At 42.7% G+C, this 19,736-nt stretch overlaps 1 protein-coding gene across 2 annotated transcripts in view; it reads right to left on the bottom strand.

Annotated features, from left to right (window-relative positions):
- Positions 1-17,824, bottom strand: part of SORT1 (sortilin 1) — a 59,640-nt gene extending 41,816 nt beyond the window's left edge. For both annotated transcript variants that reach the window (XM_081025318.1, XM_081025319.1), the window contains exon 1: positions 17,458-17,824. In XM_081025318.1, the coding sequence (XP_080881444.1) occupies positions 17,458-17,769 (312 nt within the window). In that variant the 5' untranslated portion in view covers positions 17,770-17,824. The remainder of the gene's footprint in view (positions 1-17,457) is intronic.
- Between the last annotated feature and the right edge of the window lie 1,912 nt (positions 17,825-19,736).

Below are 19,736 nucleotides of genomic sequence, written 5' to 3'. Positions count from 1 at the left end.
ACGCTGGTTAACTCTCAAACGCTCAGGCAGAGCGTCTCACAGCCTCTGCAGGACAGAAAGGCTATTCATACATGCAAGCCGGCCAAGCATCTGAGAAAAAGCAGGGCTGCTAGCGACATCTGGAACCAGAAGCTTAAACCGGACAAGCGGTGTGTCTGGTACGATACTCCACACAGAGCAAGACGGCATGTGCTCTTGAGTAAGGGTACAGTGTCTGAAATCACATCAATGAGTTCCTGGAGGAGAAGCAGAAACATCCAGAGCTATCACAAGCACTGGATAGGCCACACAGGGCTAGCAGTCATCAAAACAGAGACTGTCTTTCCAAGGAAGGTTCTGGTTACAGCAACTGACTAGGATAAAAATAAAAATCCACCACTGGAGTTCTGGCTACCTTGATCAGGCCACAATAGAGTTAGTCTTCAGCCAATGAGGACCTGCACTTTTCACTACTGCGCATTGCACAATTCTCCACACACCTGACCCAGTCACTGCACACTAGCATTACTCAGTTTCCTACTGGTCATTCACAGAAGGGGGAGGATGATTAGATGTCACTAGCAACCTGCAGACTCACGTAAACAACTCAAAGGACAGTTCACCTCAATCATCATCCGAAGAGTTCCTTTGGAAATGTAGGACCGATTTATTAACTATAATTTTGGTCTTCTGCTACACTTAACCCTCTCTCCTTCCCTTCCCAACAGCCAGTTAAATTTTACTTTTGAAAATAAACAAACTCATTGAATAAAACTCATTCATCTGTAGCAAATGAAGCTAATTTTTTACATTTCAGTGTTTAACATTCTTATGCTGGTGAAAACGGAAATCAGATCTAACAACAGACCAAAGCTCAGGTGGAAAGAAAAGCGATCATATGGAAAGGAGACAAATTCAGGAGAGTTGGGGGACCGAGAGCAGACATAAAATTCTACCCAATCAATGGGAGAAGGATTGCAGATGTCCAGGAAAGGGAGGGCAACGTGGTCATGGTCAGGTTGGATGGAATTCACAAGTGTCAGCGAAAGGCCATCAATTCTGACGCTTAATCATTTGTTATATTTAACACAGCATTCATGTCACTACATTGTGGCAGCATCTAAGATATTGCAAAATAGGTGTTACTTTTAATTATATTAATAGCAACCAGAACATCGACGCCTCCCTCACTAGACTTGAAGCCCATCTGGTACAGGGATCCAGCCTATTCATTTTAGCGACTAATATGTGACATAGCACATGGAAGGCACTCAATAAACATTAAATTCACTTTCTTTAAGAACTACTTGTGAAGCTCTAAAAAGGTGGATGATGAAGTGAAAGATAAGGTCATACCCACTTAATTGCCCCATGGCAGAAATGAGCATGAAATGTAAAGTTCTATTGAGAGTGCTTCTGCTTCAGGTCAACATGGAGTAACAGGAAATCAGATTTATCTTCCCACCTGAAACAACTAGGAAAACAAAACAAAACAAAACCCACAAAATATATAAAACCATAGTTTTCAAGACACTGGACTTCAGCGAAGGACAATAATCCCTGAGAGACAGGAAACAAACGCGGGCCTACATCTGTCCTGGCTTACTATCAGGCCACAGTGCAGGGAGGGGACCCAGGTAGAGCCCAGGTGTCTCCTGCAGCTGAAGAGATGAGTGGGCTGCCTGGGGAGGCCACACAGGCTGTATTCTCCATCAACTCCATCCACATATCAAAATGTGGTCCAGAGGTCCTGCACACATCGAAGTGTTTACGGGCACTGGCCAGAAGTAGTCTATACAGAAGAGAAGTTCAAATATTTGAGTATGGAAAAAGAAAGGTCTGCATACTGAGATTTAAGCAGGCCTTACAGAGGCAGGCGGGAGCACATAGAAGCAAAAACAAGATATTGGTAGAAGGTATCTGTGCAGGTAGGATAAACATGAATATACAGGCAAGTAGTCTGAGAAATCTTACAGGGTAACAGAAATACAATTTTAGTATCACCAACTAATAAAGTGCTGGGTATACACTAGATACCATTAAATACCTGTTAAATAAGAATTTCAAAATCAGGATAAAAAAGTTAAGGTGGGAATCAAAGGAAAATAAAAATAGAGAAAGGAAAGGTGTGTGAGAAGAAAAGTCTTCTGCTTGAAATACCCAGAGAAAGCTGAGAAGAGACCACAGGATCATATACTCAAAACAGGCATGGTTTCCAATGGTATACACAGCTGAATGTAATCAACCAATAAGTTATGGCTCAATTGTTCTAATCAAGGCAAAGTAAGACGAATAAAAGAAATATGAGTACAGGACAAAGCGTGTGGCTAGAAAGAACTGAAAGGCAGAATAATCCCTTTAGGAAAAGAAAACCTCAAACCTCCAACACAATACTACCAATGAATAGCTTATACTGTGTTTCCCCGAAAATAAGACCAAGCCTAATGCATCTTCTGGAGCAAAAATCAATATAAGACCTTGTATTACATTATAATTATATTATGTTATATTGTATTATATTATATTAGACCCAGTCTTATTTTACTATAAGACTGGGTCTTTTATTAATTTTTGCTCCAAAAGACGCATTAAAGCTGATTGTCCGGCTAGGTCTTATTTTCGGGGAAACACGGTAATATTTAAACACTGAACATATAAAAATGTTAAAATAATGAACATATACAAACATTTAGGAGTTAAGAAGTCCAGCCAACAGAAAGTAGAGTGAATGTCTACCACCAGCACTGTTACAAAAATGATGTTATGTGTTACCGTATACATGACAATTTAAATGGAGAAGGTGGGGGATATTGTGAAGCATGTTTTATTTCTGGGGAACAATAGCTGTGTTGCTGTAACACAGTATTCATAAGAGCTAGATTATTTAGCACAAAGGCAACATGATCTGGCCACTACATATTGCTACACTGTTAGCCAAATGTATGATTTAGAAGCTAGTCACAATTAAGGGAAGCCACGTAAGTATGCTGTTTGTGTGATTAACAATCCGAAAGTCAGTATCCAGAGAGGCCACAGAGTAAATACAGTAATTCAGATTACTTAATCATACCCTAGGGTAGGAAGCTCAGAAACTAGGAAGTTTAAAACTATGTAAAATGTCACTTGATCTAGCAGGAGTAGATGAGCACAAAACTCGTCACATCTAGAGAGAGATAATATTAATCCTCTACTAGAGCGAGATAATATTAATCCTGTAGCACAGTTACTGGCACAGAAAAAGCCAGATCAATGGAATTAAAGTCCAAGACTGGGCAAAGTTCCCCCCACTTCTTCCACTCCACCCCCCCTGCGGTTTAAGCCGTGGTTTCTCAGTCTAGTTGTGTAGGACACAACTCCCTGAGCCCAGGGCTGCCCATGCAGCACACAGCAGCCCACAGCAGCTCACAGTAGCTCACTCCGACAGGAGAGCCATTGTTCATGTTCACAATCTTAGCTGTAGAGGGAGCAGCTCACTGGCCCATGTGGGAAGCGAACCAGCGACCTCAGCATTAGGAGCTCGGCGCTCCGACCACCTGAGCCACTGGGCTGGCCCAAAGTTTCTTTTCGTTTATGATAAAACTAGCATTGCAAATTAGTGGTGAAAGAGTTTGGAAAAACTAGCTATTTGGAAAACATAAAAAGCTGGATTTCAAACTCCCTTCTTACCCCACTCCCAAATAAATTCCACACAGAGGAAAAATTTAAATACAAAAAGTTAAATCATAAAAATCCTAGAAGTATGAGTGAATATTTTTATAATCTTAAAACAAGAAGACTGTTACAAAAAATAATACAAAAACCAGAACCCATAAAATAATAATGGGATTACTTTGACTATATAAAAAACTTTTAATAGCAAATTACCAAAGAGGCAATTGGAGAAAAAAAACCTGGGAAAAATTACTTGTAACCATGACAAAGGGTTAATTTAGAGTTTTCAAATCAATAAGAAAAAGGCAAAACCCTCAAAAGAAAACAGGCAAAGGACACAAACAAGCAATTCATAAAAGGACACAGAAATGGCCAATAATGTGAAAAACTATTTAATCTCACTAGTAATCAAAAGAAAATCAAAGAAAAAGAATGCGATGACATTTTCCACCTTTAAGAAAAAAGCTTGACAATATGTATCCAGACAAAAGCTTGACAAAATGGATGGTGAGCAGAGCACCTTGTGCAACTGTGGTGCACGTATAAACTGCCACAACTTTCCTGGAGAGCTATCTGGTGATGTGAATCAGAACTGAAAGTGTCCACACCATGTGACCCAGCAATGCCACTCTTAGAACTCCATCATAAGGGGATAATTACACAGCTTTACAAAAGATGTAATGCACTTGTGTGTTTATTGCAGCGAACCAGTGCTGAGCACTTCCTGTAGGCCACTGTGGGTCTTAAGAAAGAAGATACCTACCAAGAAAGACTCCTGGAGGCTAATTTGGCCTCAAATTTAAAAACAGAGCTGAGCCACCATTTCTGAACAGGGGCCTCTCACACAAACCACACCTCAGGGGAAGCCCGCACTAAATTGCCTGCCTCCTGCACTGAACTGCCTGCCTGCACTGTGTTCCTGCCATATGAGCCAACCCTTAGGAAGAAGTTCCTGGAATTGGATTTCAACCAATAAGACTGAGGTTTCCTCTGTCCAATCGGAACTATATCCCCATCAGCATCTTCACCAACCATTCAGAGTGGCTCCATTCTGACCAATCAGGACAGTGCCTTTTGGACCAATCAAACTGCAAAGATTTGAAATCCTCATTTACATGAGTACAGACCAATCAGGGACCAGGGGCAGGGACTTCTCTCTATATAAGTCAGCTCCCTTGTAGCTGGGTGTGCACTTTCCCTTTTTACCAAAGATAAAAGGCTGTGTTTCACCAGCTGGAACTGAAACACTGAAAAAGTCTCACCAAAGCAGAGCAGAGCAGGGCAGAGGGGAGCAGATTGGAGCAGGTGGAGCAGACTGGAGGAGAGCAGGGCCGCCTCACAGCCGTGCTGTTTCATAATTGAGCTGTAACACTATTCAGCTGTTTCACAGCCAGACTGTATCACAAATGAGCTGTTTGCACCGCCTAACGTTTCCTTCTTCACTGCACCCCAAACTGGGGATTCCTGTTGGTGTTGAATTGGCGCCAATGACCATCGGTTGACACCATCTACTATGCTAAACATCGTACACACATTATTGTTTAATCCATATAACAACCCCAGGCCATGTTACTATATTTGTATATTCTAGACGAAGAATTGAAACTTTGTTAAATAAGATGTTATGCAATAAAACAATATACCAGACACTACTGTACTGAAAATCTTCAGATATTTATTGACATTGAAAGATATTCATAGCATGTTGAGTAAAAAGTAGGTTAAAAATAGCATGTAAAATAGTGTGTGTGTGTGTTTATGGTTAAAATGATATCCGGAAGGATGGTCTTCAAAATATTAACAGCAACTATCTCTAACTGGCAGAATTTATGGAGATGCTTTTTTCTTTATAGTTTTTCAGGACGGACTGAATTACTTCCCACCCACCTCCAATCAGCAGGAATCATTTTAAAAAAATAAAACTATAGGGCCGGCCCGGTGGCTCAGGCAGTTGGAGCTCCATGCTCCTAACTCTGAAGGTTGCCGGTTTGATTCCCACATGGGCCAGTGGGCTCTCAACCACAAGGTTGCCAGTTCGATTCCCACAAGGGATGGTGGGCTGTGCCCCCTGCAACTAGAAACGGCAACTGGACCTGCAGCTGAGCTGCGCCCTCCACAACTAAGACTGAAAGGACAACAACTTGACTTGGAAAAAAGTCCTGGAAGTACACACTGTTCCCCAGTAAAAGTCCTGTCCCCCCTTCCCCAATAAAATCTTAAAAAAAAAAAATCATCATTTAAAATAAATAAATAAATAAATGATAAAGTAAAATAAAACTATGTAATTTATTTTTATTCTGAAAAAAAGGATATACGAAAGGGTGGTAGAAGAAGTACACACAGACCATGTCAGTTCATTCTTACTGTGTTTCCTCGAAAATAAGACCAGGTCTTACATTAATTTTTGCTCCAAAAGACGAATTAGGGCTTATGTTCAAGGGATGTCAGCCTGAAAAATCATGCTAGGGCTTATTTTCTTATTAGGTCTTATTTATTAGGTCTTATTCTCAGGGAAACACGGTATTACACTGGCTAACAGCAAGTTACAGGATAGGTCAGAGGGCACCTGCTAACACAGGGGGTCTTGACTTAATTTAAGGTAGACTTAAGGCCACATCTAACATTATTCACTGACACATTCATCTTTTCGGAGCCACATTCGGTCTTTTGTTCATCACCTGCTGAACAGTGATTACTAGTGTCCCAGATGGCACTGACAGCCATTTACTGACCTCTGTAGGGGAGCTCTAGACAGCAGGAGTCATTGCCTGGCATTCATAACCAAATGAGTTTTCGGAGATTCATTAAGTTAGATAGGAGAGAGCTTGTACTGCCTCCTCCGAAATACATCCACCTTGATAGCTGCTGATGCAAGACTCCACAAATTTACTGCCTCCCATTTTAAAGCCGGAGGGCTACACATTTTAGAGACCATGAACTAACACAGAAGTCCATTTCTATGGTCTTGTAGCTAATCCCTACTTCCACCTGGAAAAAGAGAAAGGCCACAAAACCACATTCTCCATGGAAAAAACTGTCTTCACATCTAATTAAGACAGAAGTCTAATTAAATTACTGTTACTATAGCTTGGAGGACTTGAAGTTGGTCCCAAGAGTCGCTGTAGCTTGGAAAAAAACTTGGTAATGAGAAACTTCTGCTCATCTTTAGTTACACACCTGATCAAAAGTAAAATACTGGAAGAACTGACACTGGCACAACCAAGCGTGGGTCAGTTTCACGTGGCGGGCCCCAGGCTAGAAGACACTTGCCAAAGACCTGACCGTCATGCCTTCAGGAACGACCTCTCTGGCAAGTAAATAAGGGAGTGAATTCAAGGGTGCCATCCTTCACACACATTCTTGCTCCTGACGAACACGTTGGCTTATCAGACTTGGGGCACTGGGGAAACAGCAGTGATGGTACACATTCTGTGCTCACGGAGCTTGCACCCTATAAACACCTCTCACGGAAGTATAAAAATTAAGGCTAACCATGCTAGCCATTTAATCTACAGAAGACAGCCTGTCAGAGTGAAAATAAAACTACAAAAGGGTATAAAAGACTAGTCCAGGACCTAACTGGTTAGGGAAGTAGGCACAGATCATTTTCTTTCTTGGGAATCCATTTCCTGGGAAGTAAACCCGAATGCTGCTCCTTTACTCACTGGAATAATCAGAATCAAATGAAATAACATACAAAGGCAAGGCACTGGTGATTCCATAAAGGCTTGGAATTGAAGATTTAGGTTTCCAACCCCCACCTAGGGAACACAGGGATAGACACGACACCGTAAGATGCAAGAGAGATCGGCTGGAACGCCACCTGGGTGAGGCTCTTGCAGGCAGGAAGTCTTACCAGAATACAGTTTTGTTAAAGTATGGCACTGCTAGGAGCATAAAAACATGAGCCAAAAATAAGTCACGAATGTTCCAGTTCTCACGGAAACTATTCTTAGAAATGAAAGGCTAAACATAAACTATTATACAGGTTTTCAAACCTATTCAATTATTCAAAGTTTTCTGTGAAACAGGATGATACAGAAGCGAGCACTGGGAAAATAGTCAACCTGAATTTTATTTCCAGCTCTGCCTAAAGCCTTGTGAACTTAAGTAGCTCAACCGAATTTCAAGGCGAGGTGGCTGGAACATTTCTAGTCTCTATAAGCTTTACAATTCTATGACTCATCAATAATTTAACCTCTCAGTTTGCTTTTCCACTGCTCTGTCTTCATCAAAAAAAAAAAAAAAAAAAAAAGCAGTTCCCTTCTCAACAATACTCTAGTGTTAAAAGCAGAGAACAGCAACCTCCATTATCTAGAAACCTCCACAGATTACACTCAGTGAAAGCAAGCAAGGGAGACCACTGATGATACTATCCATGCAATAAAAATGTATGCAGTTGACCTCGAAAGAAACTTGCAGACCATCACTCTAAATCAATTTGCTAAGCTTATTAGAATTGCCTAAAATTAGTAATTTGTTCTCTTAGCTTACAGAAAAAGCAAATCAAATTTGGGGACAGTGTATCTACGTAGAGATAGGGACAGCAGCAAGAAGGAACAGGATATTATTGCAAAAGGGCTATAATTTCTGCAAGTTAAAAAAAGTAAACTTCAACAAGAAGACAATGGCATGAGGTTTATAAATCTGGGAGAAAACAACCCCACATACCATCTCAAAAGTCCTTGAGAGCATTAATGCTCGTGAGTCATGGTATAGCATAATCTCTTCTTAGACCCAGAGTCTTATGGTTGACTAAGAAGGCAGATAAGTATTTTAGAAAATTTTCCATTAAAACAAAACCTTTGGCACTTAAAAGGGTAAGTTTAGTTTTTGAAAATTCACTTTCACGGGAATAATTCATTTCTAATCATGCCCAATAAATGAGCTAAATTTCAAAACTGTTAGCATTTAATTTTTACATCTTGGTCCCATTTCAGAGAAAAGAAAGTGATGAAGGGATATGCCCCAGATGCCAGGGGACTGAACCAAAAAAGCTCACTGCTCGCCCACTGGGTGTGGGGACAAACCCCTCACTCCCTCTGCCACCACCACGCTGGCCTTCTTCCAGATCTCCAGGCACACCAAGCTCTTTTTAGCCCCAGGCATTTGAACACGCTGTTCTCTCTGCCTGGGATACTCCTGCTGGCAAACATTCTATTCATCTTCAAGTATCAGTTTAAACAATTTCTCAGCAAGTCCTTTCTAATGCCCCTGACTAAAAGGACTTCCGTCAATTATTCTCCTGCAGTTACTTGTTTTCTTCTTGGTACTTATCGTAGCTATAATGACATATTTGCATAATGTCCTTTTTCTCTACAGGGATCTTGTCTGTGGTCCCCGTGAGTTCCCAGGAACCAGTGCGTGGCAGGTGTTCAACAACCAACTGTTGAATTAAAGACTAACAATATGAGTACTGAACCTTTCCTGAGCACTTGTGATATAGTAAGGACCCACTGTTACTCTATAGGTGAAGCAACAGGCTCAGAGAGGTTACAGAACCTGCCCAAAGTCACACGACCGGTAAGCGGCAGAGCAAGGATTCCGACGCACGTCTGTCTGACTCCAGGCTACACACTTAACGTCGATCTTTCTCCAGTCTTGTGTGAGGCAAAAGTGAAGGACTCCTAGCACAAGTGTGGCCCTTACCTTTAAGGAGTTTATAATCTGGGGAATAAATATTTAACAAATGAAAGTGAATACAAGACAGAATACTACAATTAAGTGCTGCACGCGTTACATGGCATCGCTAAATGTAGGTGAGAATGGGGGGCGGAAATCAGCTAGAAGCACATTCAGACAAGAGAAATGCCCTGAGAACAAAGATGAAAAACCAATACAGCACATGGCAGAGACTGGTGAAAAGGTCACTTTACCTGAAACAGAGGGTTAACATAGGCCAGGAAGTGGCGAAACATTAAAGAGATAAGCATGTAAAAATAATTATGTTAACATTCTGGTCATCCACGCTTCCAAGCAAAATTCTTGAGAAGGACCTACCACATCTCATTAATGTTTTTTAAAACTTCACCAAGGTCAGTACACTGCACAGCTAACTGGCTGCTCGGTTAATGAATGAGAGTGAAACAGGCAAGGTGCTACTTCAGAGCCACCAACGTAAAACCCTAGTCACTAACTCCAATAAACCAAAGCTTAATGAAGGAGAGAAATAGTTATTAAATTGTAAGTAGTCTTATTTTTATAACTGCAAGTTCTTTAAAACTACAAGTTAATAACTTTATATACTTGAAACTATTATAACCAGATGACTAGGTATCTGATGATGGTGGGATGAGGATTTTCTCCTCCATCCCCCACAGCTTCAAGAAAGACGTTTGGCCAGATGATCTCTCCTTCACCATACCCACTTTTTTTAACCCCAAGTCCAAGGGCATGAATAGTATATATGTCTTAATCCAGATTTGGTTCCTCTGAATACCTGTAATAATTCTCTAGGAATACTACAGCTATGGAAAAAAAGAAAGCACATACACAAATATTGGAGTATCTACCTGGCAATGCATCAGAAGCTTTATGGAGATAATCACTGTAAGATACCCTCGATAAACGATGGATACACACCAAATCTCACACTGTCTCATTTAATCTTCACAATGACCCTAAGAGGAAGGTATTAGTACACCCATTTTATAGATGAAAAAACTAAGGTTCACTGAGACTAATCAGACCACAGTCACCACTGAAGTGTGAATCCAGGTCAGATCTGAGATCATGTTCCCTCCTAACCACTGCCTCAAAGAACAATCAATCACACTAACAAGATAAAATTTTGATGAAATCATTAAAGTTTTTTTTAAAAAAAGGGAAGAAGAAGACATATGCTTCTTACATTTCTGCCAATCTTGACTCACTCTCATTCCTGCCACCCCCAACCAAGGCTGTCACCCAACCCTGCCAAGTGATAAAACCAAATACATTTATGCCGCATCTGTGTCCTTTTACGCACATGTTCCTCTGGAACATGTTGGTATTTATCAAGACTATTTGGCTGACAATTGGGCCCTGTGGATTCAGTAAGAGATCAACAATCTTATTCAGAAATGACATAAATCTTACGTATATGGTACTTCAAGGTTTTCAACACGTTTTCCCTCAAAAGTCTCACGGTAATGCACCATTTTATCTGATGGGGGACCTGAGGCTTAGGAAGGCTAATTGAGCTCTGTTGAGGTTACTCTGAGCTTTAAGGAACAGAGAACAACTCATGACTACATGACTTATGACGAGGATCTCTAACTTTACCTTATCCCTAAAGCAAATGTGCTGATTTAAAACCTTTCTATGAAACACTTCCAAATGTAGCAGCACCATGTTGGGACATGTGTTCTACTCCCAGCTCTTGGCCCATAAGCAAATCATTTGGCCTCAGCGGTAAAAGTAAGAATCTCACCAGCTAATCAGCCTAACAATCTATGATTCAAACTGTGAAGAACATTATCAGCAAGAGTTCAAGTTTATCCTTGTTCATAAATGTTCAGAAAAGAGGTCTGTTCATGGGCTTCTGCCTTATAGCTAGCTCCTGGGTTTCTCATGCTGTGGCTCACATTCTCCTTCAAGGAGGCCCAGGAGTGTTCCTTAGAACGCTTAACGCTTCAAGTATAAAAGATGGCCCGCCCTGCTCTCTATTCTGCTGTCCTGTTGGATATACTCTTCCAAGACCACGGCAATGGGCAACCTCTACAAAGATAACTCTTCTTGGCTCCTCATTTCCACCTCTGGTTTCTCCAGCTCTCCCCTTATGTCTAGCGCTATCTGTTAAAACACTTCCCCAGTAAGTCCTAATGCCAAACTCCCCACCTGTACCTCCCTCCCTTCCCATTTCCCCCACCCAAAGAGCTATCTTTTTTGACCTCTCTATCTGTTTTCCTGGAAACCTTAGTCATATTCCTCATCAACCACTTCTTCCCAACAGAAACTATCCACTGAACTTGCCGGGCCATGTCTTGGATTTCCCTACCTCCATGCCTGTACACATCTCCCTAAGAATTACCTCCACATCTTGATTCTCTCCTCACCCCTGAGGCCTTTCCAGACCACCGCACTGTAGCGGTCATGCCTTCTTCAAAAATTGTTCCAAACTCTCAGCAAGCAGTCTCTGAATACCTAAATCCTTAAGATGGCATCAATGCCGATATTTTTCCTGTTTAACTTTGCTTATGCACAGGCCTGGACTTCCCCTATGTGTTTCAATGAATGACATCTACTTTAAATGAATGAAGTACTTTCCATTTAACAAAACATTTTGATGAAACTTCCCCTCCAAATAATCCTAAAGCTGCTTCTCTAATGTAAAAAAACAAATCTATGAAAGTCAGAGAAGTTAAGTGATTGTCCATGACCACAAAGCTCTGAAGCAGCAGAGGCAGGACCCAAATCTGGTCATTGAAATATCTCCTCTGAGTTTTGTAAACGACGTCCATGATTTGCATCCCTCTGACAAATAGCAGGTACCAGATAAAAACCAGGTAAAAACCTTGCTTGAAGTTAATTAAACTTTTCCTTCCCAGTTCAGTTTCTCTTGGTTCTTCAGGGTGATTTTACTGTTGAACCAGACTTGCAAACTGGCTCAAGTACAATATTATCACTTGCTTTTTAGAACATACAGGAAGAAAAGAACAAAATTCTTACCAAAAGCAAGTACAAGAAAGATAGTACTCATAAGCCCTGGAAGGAAAAAAACATACATTTTCTTCTGATGAAAATAAATCAAGCCAATGAATCACACATAAGTTCTAACTAGCACAGGGCTAAGTATACGAATGGTAAACTGACCATCTACTGTCAAATACATAGGCAGCAGCCGGGACCCAAAAAAAAAAAAAAAAAAAAAAAAAGAAGCCCCAGTTTTGGCAGAGTACTTGTAAGGAAGAAAAAAAACAAATTTACTGCTATATATCTATTATTTGATTTGTTTTTGGACTAGCCAAGCTGGTAGCTACGATCAGCACTAGATTTTTCAGCCAAAAAGGAATGATAAAGTATTACCCAAAAAACAAAAGTCTTTCATAATTATATGAAAAAAAAATACTCCTGCTATCTTTAAGAGCACTCGTATTTCGTTGAGGCAAGCTCTGGAGGTGGTAACAAATTACCCCCAGATGTGAAATCCAGGCTATGGTCAAGTTCAACAGGGAAGTAGAACAGCCCCAATTTGCTTCTAAATTTGGAACCAACCAATAAACATTAGTGATCATAACCTCTGGCTTCCTCCTCTTGCTTATGAATCACAGAATTATTTTAGACATTTTAAATCTAGTCCAAAACTTCTCATGTTGTAGACGAAGAACTGAGGGCCAGATACTGAAATGCAAAACAGAAAATAAATTACATTCACAGAAAACTTTCTCAGCAAAACACCACAGGCTTGGAATGGAAGATTTTGTTTTTACTGTGGTTTCCTGAGACTGTGGTTGAAGGTAGAGAGGGAAAAACAGCCTCAATCTTTTTTTTTTTTTAATCAAAGACAAAACAAAAATACCCTAACAAACAAAAACAAAAAACCCCACATGTCCAGCATTCACCCAACAAACTCCATAGGTTTGAAGGATCTGTCACGCGGGTTCATTCAGCCCAGCTAGCGCAAAGCCACGGTCACTAATCCAACTCTGTACCACCATTACAACAATAAAAAACCCTGCCTAGAAGTGACTGCGATGGACCAGCTTGTTCCTCAAGCCCCATTACTCCCCAATCCCACCTACATAAGGATCAGTGAGGCCACACACAGGTTTTCAAAAAGAGTAAAAGATGAAACAGCAACACTGGTAACAATGGGAACTAAAATTTTTTAGAAATCTACAAATGCAGTATCTATTTCACATTATTTTTGGAGCCACGGACACACAGCCCTTTGCTAGAAAGGCTTTCATTTTAATTACATGTCAAATGTAATGGTTTTGTCTACCTTCATATGAGCTTCTAATCATATAAAACACCTGAACGTCAATTCACTTTCTGTAAAGACAGGACTTGAGGGGTAGGGGTGGATAGGAAGGGAGGGAAAAGGGCAATGTTACCTTCCTGTTCTGACCACTACAACTTGGTGTTCAGCAATGCCCTTTGTGTGAGGATTACCCAAGGGTAAAAGGCCAGCAAGGACAAAGTTGGGGAACACAGCACCTGCAGTCACTGAGAATCCAAAGCTTGTTGGCAAGAGCTGATTGGAGAATCAGCAGAGTACAGACGGAGCTGTTAACAGCCTCTGTGAACCTGACATGAAAGATCAGATCAAAATAGCAGGATGGAGAGATTATTATTGTTAATATTATTATGAAAAGAAAATGACATTAGAAATTGAGCAGAAGAATAAGCCTTCTTCCTATTATTTCCACAGTCAATGAAATCTGATTTCTAATTAAAAATCACTATGCACCGAGCTAAATATTCAAATCAGCAGAGAAGTCACCTAATAGATACACCACATTCTCTTTGAGCCATTTGCCTTACCTGGCTAGCTCTCCACCCTCACCGCAACCAAACCTCAGATGAAGACTAACCTTTGCCCAGATAAATACATACCTCCTCAAATCTGCTAATACTGGTACTTCCAACTGAAATCCCCAATGCATACGTCATGTTACCATCCCTTCTGGGTTGGAGGGTTTGGTCACTATACTGCACGGGTGTCAAATCCTCATGAGGATTTTGCTCATTCAGCTCAGCCAGGACCAAGAAGGAGATCCTACAGAGTTTCTGTTCCTTGACCCCAGAACAAATGGATAAAACAGGACTCAAGAGAAAATGAACTGGAGGGTGAAGGTGGGAATGCTAGGCAAGGTAGTCTGAAGAGAGACTGAGCCCTGGAATAAGTGAGGCAGTTAGACAGTTCCGGGGTAGTTAAAGGCACTGACTTTCAGATTTCCGGGTGCGATCAAGACCCACAACAGGCTAAGAGCGACAGCTCCCTGAAGCCTCCAAAAGGCACATTCAGCCCTGTCAGCATGGACTCAGCCCTGCCAGCACCAGCAAACAAACACACACATTCTTCTCAGAGCTGACACCCCATTCCACATGGCCTCTCTATGGGGCCTGTTTATCTAAGAAACCAGATGCTTTGATGTTGGGGTGGAAGTTGGTAAGCAATGTGTAAAGAGGTAGTGACAGGAGCAAAGGGAGGACAGAGAATGAGCTTCATTAATCATACATTTTAAAAGTTTTAAGGAAATCGTCAAATGGTCTGAACACAGGAATGAGAAGTAAGGAAATTATGTCAGCCACCGCTGTAACTCTGGCCAAAGCATTTCATCTGTTTCTTTAAGACAGAGTTTCATGCCTAACCTCAAAGGGGTGCTTATAGGAGGAATGTTTTGAAGCAATCCAACTTAGCAACCAACATTAATAAAATCTTCTAGGCTTGCTCAATTCCTCTCATGTACAAAGGTTATACATGGCATGAAGGAAAACACTTAAAGGAAAGAATCAGTTAAAAGTGTGGCATGAAATAGTTTGGGCTAAAAGGCAAAAGGAAGGTTATTTATTGAGTGTAAGAAAAGAGCATTTATAAGTATATATGTACACTGTTGGATTTCATGAGTGAAGGAGCCTGAATTATAAGTCATTGGGGTACAGGGCTCCTTACACCAGAGGAACATAAAAGCACTATCATGCTTTTAGTTCTACTTCTGCTTTCTTAAGGTTAGTTAAATGCCAATAAGTTCTCACAAGCCAAATAAGCCATAGAAACAGGTCTAGGAGATTGGCTAAAACCTTCTGAGGCTTTTCATTCTCCAGTCTGAGTTATCTTTTCTTTGTGTCCTGGCACCCCAGCATCTGGAGGGCGGGTATTCACATACATGATGAATCAATGTGACTTGACATGGACAGCAAGTTATAACAAGTAAGAAGAGAACCAGGAACTTTGGATTTTTCCTGTGAAGTGAATCCTGTCATCTTACAAAAAACTCCTCTAAATGGCACTTCCCAGCTGTACAAACGTATACAATATCTCCAATAGAAAGTGGTTCTGTTATGCGGGTATTTTCATTTCACACTGTTTACAAAGGGTCCTAAAATACTAGATATCTTCAGTATAGTTCAGAATGATTTATTATGACTTTTAAAAACATAACTGAAAAGCAGAACAGACGACTACGTGACAACTCTGGGTTAAGGTGGTGGTCCGCTCGAACCACCGCTTTACTCGACCACTTCTAAGGTGAAGATCATTAACAACAGTTGCTCTTTAACCACATCTGCATGTTCCAAAAAGGATGGGATCGCTGAAGAAGGGGCCGTGATTGATTAACAAATGCAAAAGTAGTGACTTAAAATTATGTCACTGGAAGAACACCGAAAAAATAGCTAAAAAAATCATTGGGAACAATAGCTAAACATGATGATAGAAAACGGGGGAAGTTTCTTTACAAACGGACTTCAAAGAATATGGTTTCAGATATGCTCTCGAGTAGATTTGGCCTAAGAACCCCTTGAGCCAGTTTTATCAACCACCTTGCTATAGAAATCAGTATATTGCAAATGACATATCAACAACGCAAACTAACCAGGGAAGACTCAATTACAGGAATGAATCCAAAAGCAGCAGCAGATCCTAAGGGAATGTCAACCAGGAAGAGAGGAATCTGAAATATGGGGTAAGAATGCTGTGTCCAGCTGGCTCAAGGAAGGAAGCAGTCCTGTTATAAATTAAGCATCAGTATCGCAAAGCCTTTCTCAACTCCCCACTATGAGGTGGAAATCTGAGGTGGAAGTCTACACGATTTATTTCTCCCTTCGTCAAACAGGAAGACTTTCAGGTACTCGTACCACCCTACCTGCACCCAACCTGTCCCACCCGCCAGCACTACCTCGGCCAACTTGAAGCAGCGGCTGCTGGGACCGCATTAAGTGGGGTTATCCCTGCTTGTGCCTTGATTGCAACTGACCTGGCTCCCACATCTGAGAATTCTGCACAGGTAACAGGTGTAGTCAGTCCCAGCAGAGGGAGAAAGATCGTTCCAGGGGAGACTGAGATTCCCTGGTGCGAATGTGGCTATTCAAGGACAAGGGCAGTTAGCCACTCATCTCTGTCCCCAGGTGCAACTCTTCGCAAGAGAAAGGGATGTAACAGAGAAAATAGATTACACTGAAAATAAGTTATGCAAATGTGGGTAGCAATAATCAAATCGTTAGTTCTAGAAAAAAGACGAGTAAGATGCTCGAGCTGCACGGGAGCCAGGAGCCAGGACACACTCCTATCTGCTGGCTTTGTCAGTCCAGTGGCGCCCAGGGGTTGAGCTGCTTGTCTCCAGGGATGGCACGGCAGCAATTTTAAAAGTTTCCGACTAGGACCTAGCTCAAAGCAGAGTGTCTGCCATGTGTTTCTTAACAGTTGGAAGGCTTGTTGCAGGACGCAGACTTCCTGGTCAAAGTCCGATGACACCATAGAAGGTCAAACTGAAGGCGTTTTAAAGAGAGAGAACATGTATGTACACTGCCACCCCATTTCCACGCTGGTTCCTTCAGCTACGCAAACACACAGTAGCCCAACAACCGCGTGGGGGGTTCTGAGCAGCCCCCTGCCCCCCCTCAAAGTCCTGCCCCAGACCACACACCTTTGCTTTTGCGCAGCCCCACGGGTGCACACACTTCAGCGGTAACTGTTCCTCACCTTCCCGGTGAGGGACAGCGCGACTGGGTCCCGATTATATTTGTACAGACGGGAAACAACGACGCTCAAGAGATTTTTGACAACTTGAAAAAAGGAATGCCGTGCAGGGCTGAACCGGCCTCCGCTGTGACGACAGGGCCGCTCCCCGGGCCGGCCCCCCCCCCCCGCCCAGTTCGGGGCCGCGGCCCTGGGGGGCCCACCTGGTGCGTGTTGTTGCCCAGCCTGGCGACGAAGTCCGGGACCCGGCCGCAGCCCTCTTCCCCGTCCTCTTCGGGCGCGCTGCGGCGCCAACGGCCGCCGCGGGGAAACAGGCCCCCGGGCGCGGCCGCGCGCAGCCCCCAGCTCACCCCGACGGGGCCGGGCCAGCGCGACAGCGGCGCAGCGGGCGGCGGCGGCGCGTCCAGCCGGTCCCGGCCGAGTGTCGCCAGCGGTAGCAGAGGGAGGAGCAGGAGGAGACCGAGGCCGCGGGGCCGGCGCGCCAGGCCGCCCGCAGCTGCCCCGGGCCGCTCCATCGCCGCCGAATGCCTACGCCGCCGACACCTGCCGCCCGGCGCGCCCGCCCACCCCCGCCGGCGCCGCGCCACACCCCCGAGCCCGGCCCGGCGCTCCTTGGACACGCGCAGCCGGGCCTCTCCGCCCCCATAGGGCCGGCGGCCTGTCCTTCTTCCCCGGCCCGCTCCTCATTGGCTCGCGTCGCCTCCGGCTTCGGGGGTCCTGGGTTCGGATGCCAAGATGCGGGACTGATTGGCTGGAACGTGGCAGAGACGGCTGAGGTCATCCCCCGCCTCGCCCGCGTCTCCAGGGCCGAGCTTCCAGAGTTGGTAGGAGCTTTTCCCTCTTCCCGCGAAGCTCCCCGCTCCATGGCGCCTAGACCCCTCGCGGCTCTCAGGGGCACCCTCAAGTAGGGGCTGGTTTAGTCCTTCCCCCAGAGACTCCCCCCCCCCCAACTCTCCCCAAATTCTTTGGGTTGCGGCCGCGCCGGGATCATCTCAGGGAATCCCTGAGCTCGCCCAGCTGGAAAAGGGGGGCTTCGTCACGAACCGGTGCTTCAGGTTTTAAGCTCCGCGCACTGGAGCGCCCATTGTCTATGGAAGCAGCCGCCTTGCTGCCAGAAAGTGAATGCGAATTGTGTGGGCTAAATCCTACGGAGAAGATAGACATCAGGACATCCGTGACTCATGCAAGCCGTAAGAAAAGTCTCTCCACCACCTATGGCCTCATTCACCTTCTTCTGCAGGGAGTTAGGCCAAAGATGGGGTTGCTTATTGGTTTTCCTGGAGGTAGAAAGTAGCTTGGACGCTAAGGGCAGGTCAAAGCGGGCAAGACGATTGCCCAATGCCTGCTTCAGACGTGATCTTTTCATAGATACATATTTATCTTTACCAAAGTGCCTGAACCTTGCATTTGCACAAGTGTAGTTTTTAGTATATGATGTCCCCTAAATTAGTATCCCCCATCCAATAAATAAAACAAAACTTCTACGCTTTTCCCTTTAACTCAGAAACTGCACACATAACTTCTAAAACATGCAGTGCAGGTAAAACCAGTTCTGGATCTTAACTAATCCCATCCCTTCAGAATGTTAGTTGTTCAGTAGAAAATGTAGCAAATAGAAAGATACAAAGTGTACAAAACGTTACTCCCAAATAAAGAAAGCAACTAAAAATTACTTTTAACTATAAACTGCTGGTAAGCACAAATGAAAATATATCATTGTAGAGCAAAATGGTGCACTGCACCTCACTCAATACAGTAAAATTCTTCTAGTCATGTTAATTTGCAAACAAAAAGATTTTTACAATTTTACTTTTTTTTCAGGACAACCATAATAAGACAGAAATGAAAAATACTTTTGAATAGCAGAATGGGAAAAATCATGAGAATAGTCAAAGTTCTCAGCTACTGAAATGACAAGATGAACTCCATGAAAACTAGTAAAAATTTGTTCCTTTCTATTAACTACCATTGTCAAATTATTTTTTAAAATAGATTATTTTTTAGTTTATCCAACTATGGAGAAGATCACAAGACAGTCAGTTCCAGTAGCATGTGATGGGGGTGGTAAGAGAAGAGGGACGATACAGGAATATTTCTTTGTTCGGTGACACAAAGATGAATGGTCTATTGTCTTACTGTCTGAAAAGAAAAAAAACCAACTCAACAGTGACATCTCCTGGAGAAACTACTAAATACTTTTTAACTAACTTTGATACTTTTTAACAGTATTAAATAGTTGTAATTATCTGTTACCTTCACTTTTTAATATATTGCTTTATCATTATATGCTTACAGAATACATATTTCCTTCCTCAAACTGTTATCAGTTGCTGGGAACATGATACCTTGCATTTGGCACTGAGATGATGTTTGAGTGCATAAACGGTTTTAGTATTTCAGTCTAGTGACACTGGTACGTACTAAATACAAAAGTTGCACTGCTGCCAGATCTCTTGTGAAAACACTGTACATAAGATATTAC

The sequence above is a fragment of the Rhinolophus hipposideros genome (genome assembly GCF_964194185.1).
Source record: "Rhinolophus hipposideros genome assembly, chromosome: 19".
Taxonomy (NCBI): domain Eukaryota; kingdom Metazoa; phylum Chordata; class Mammalia; order Chiroptera; family Rhinolophidae; genus Rhinolophus; species Rhinolophus hipposideros.
This window is presented reverse-complemented; position numbering and strand designations above follow the sequence as displayed.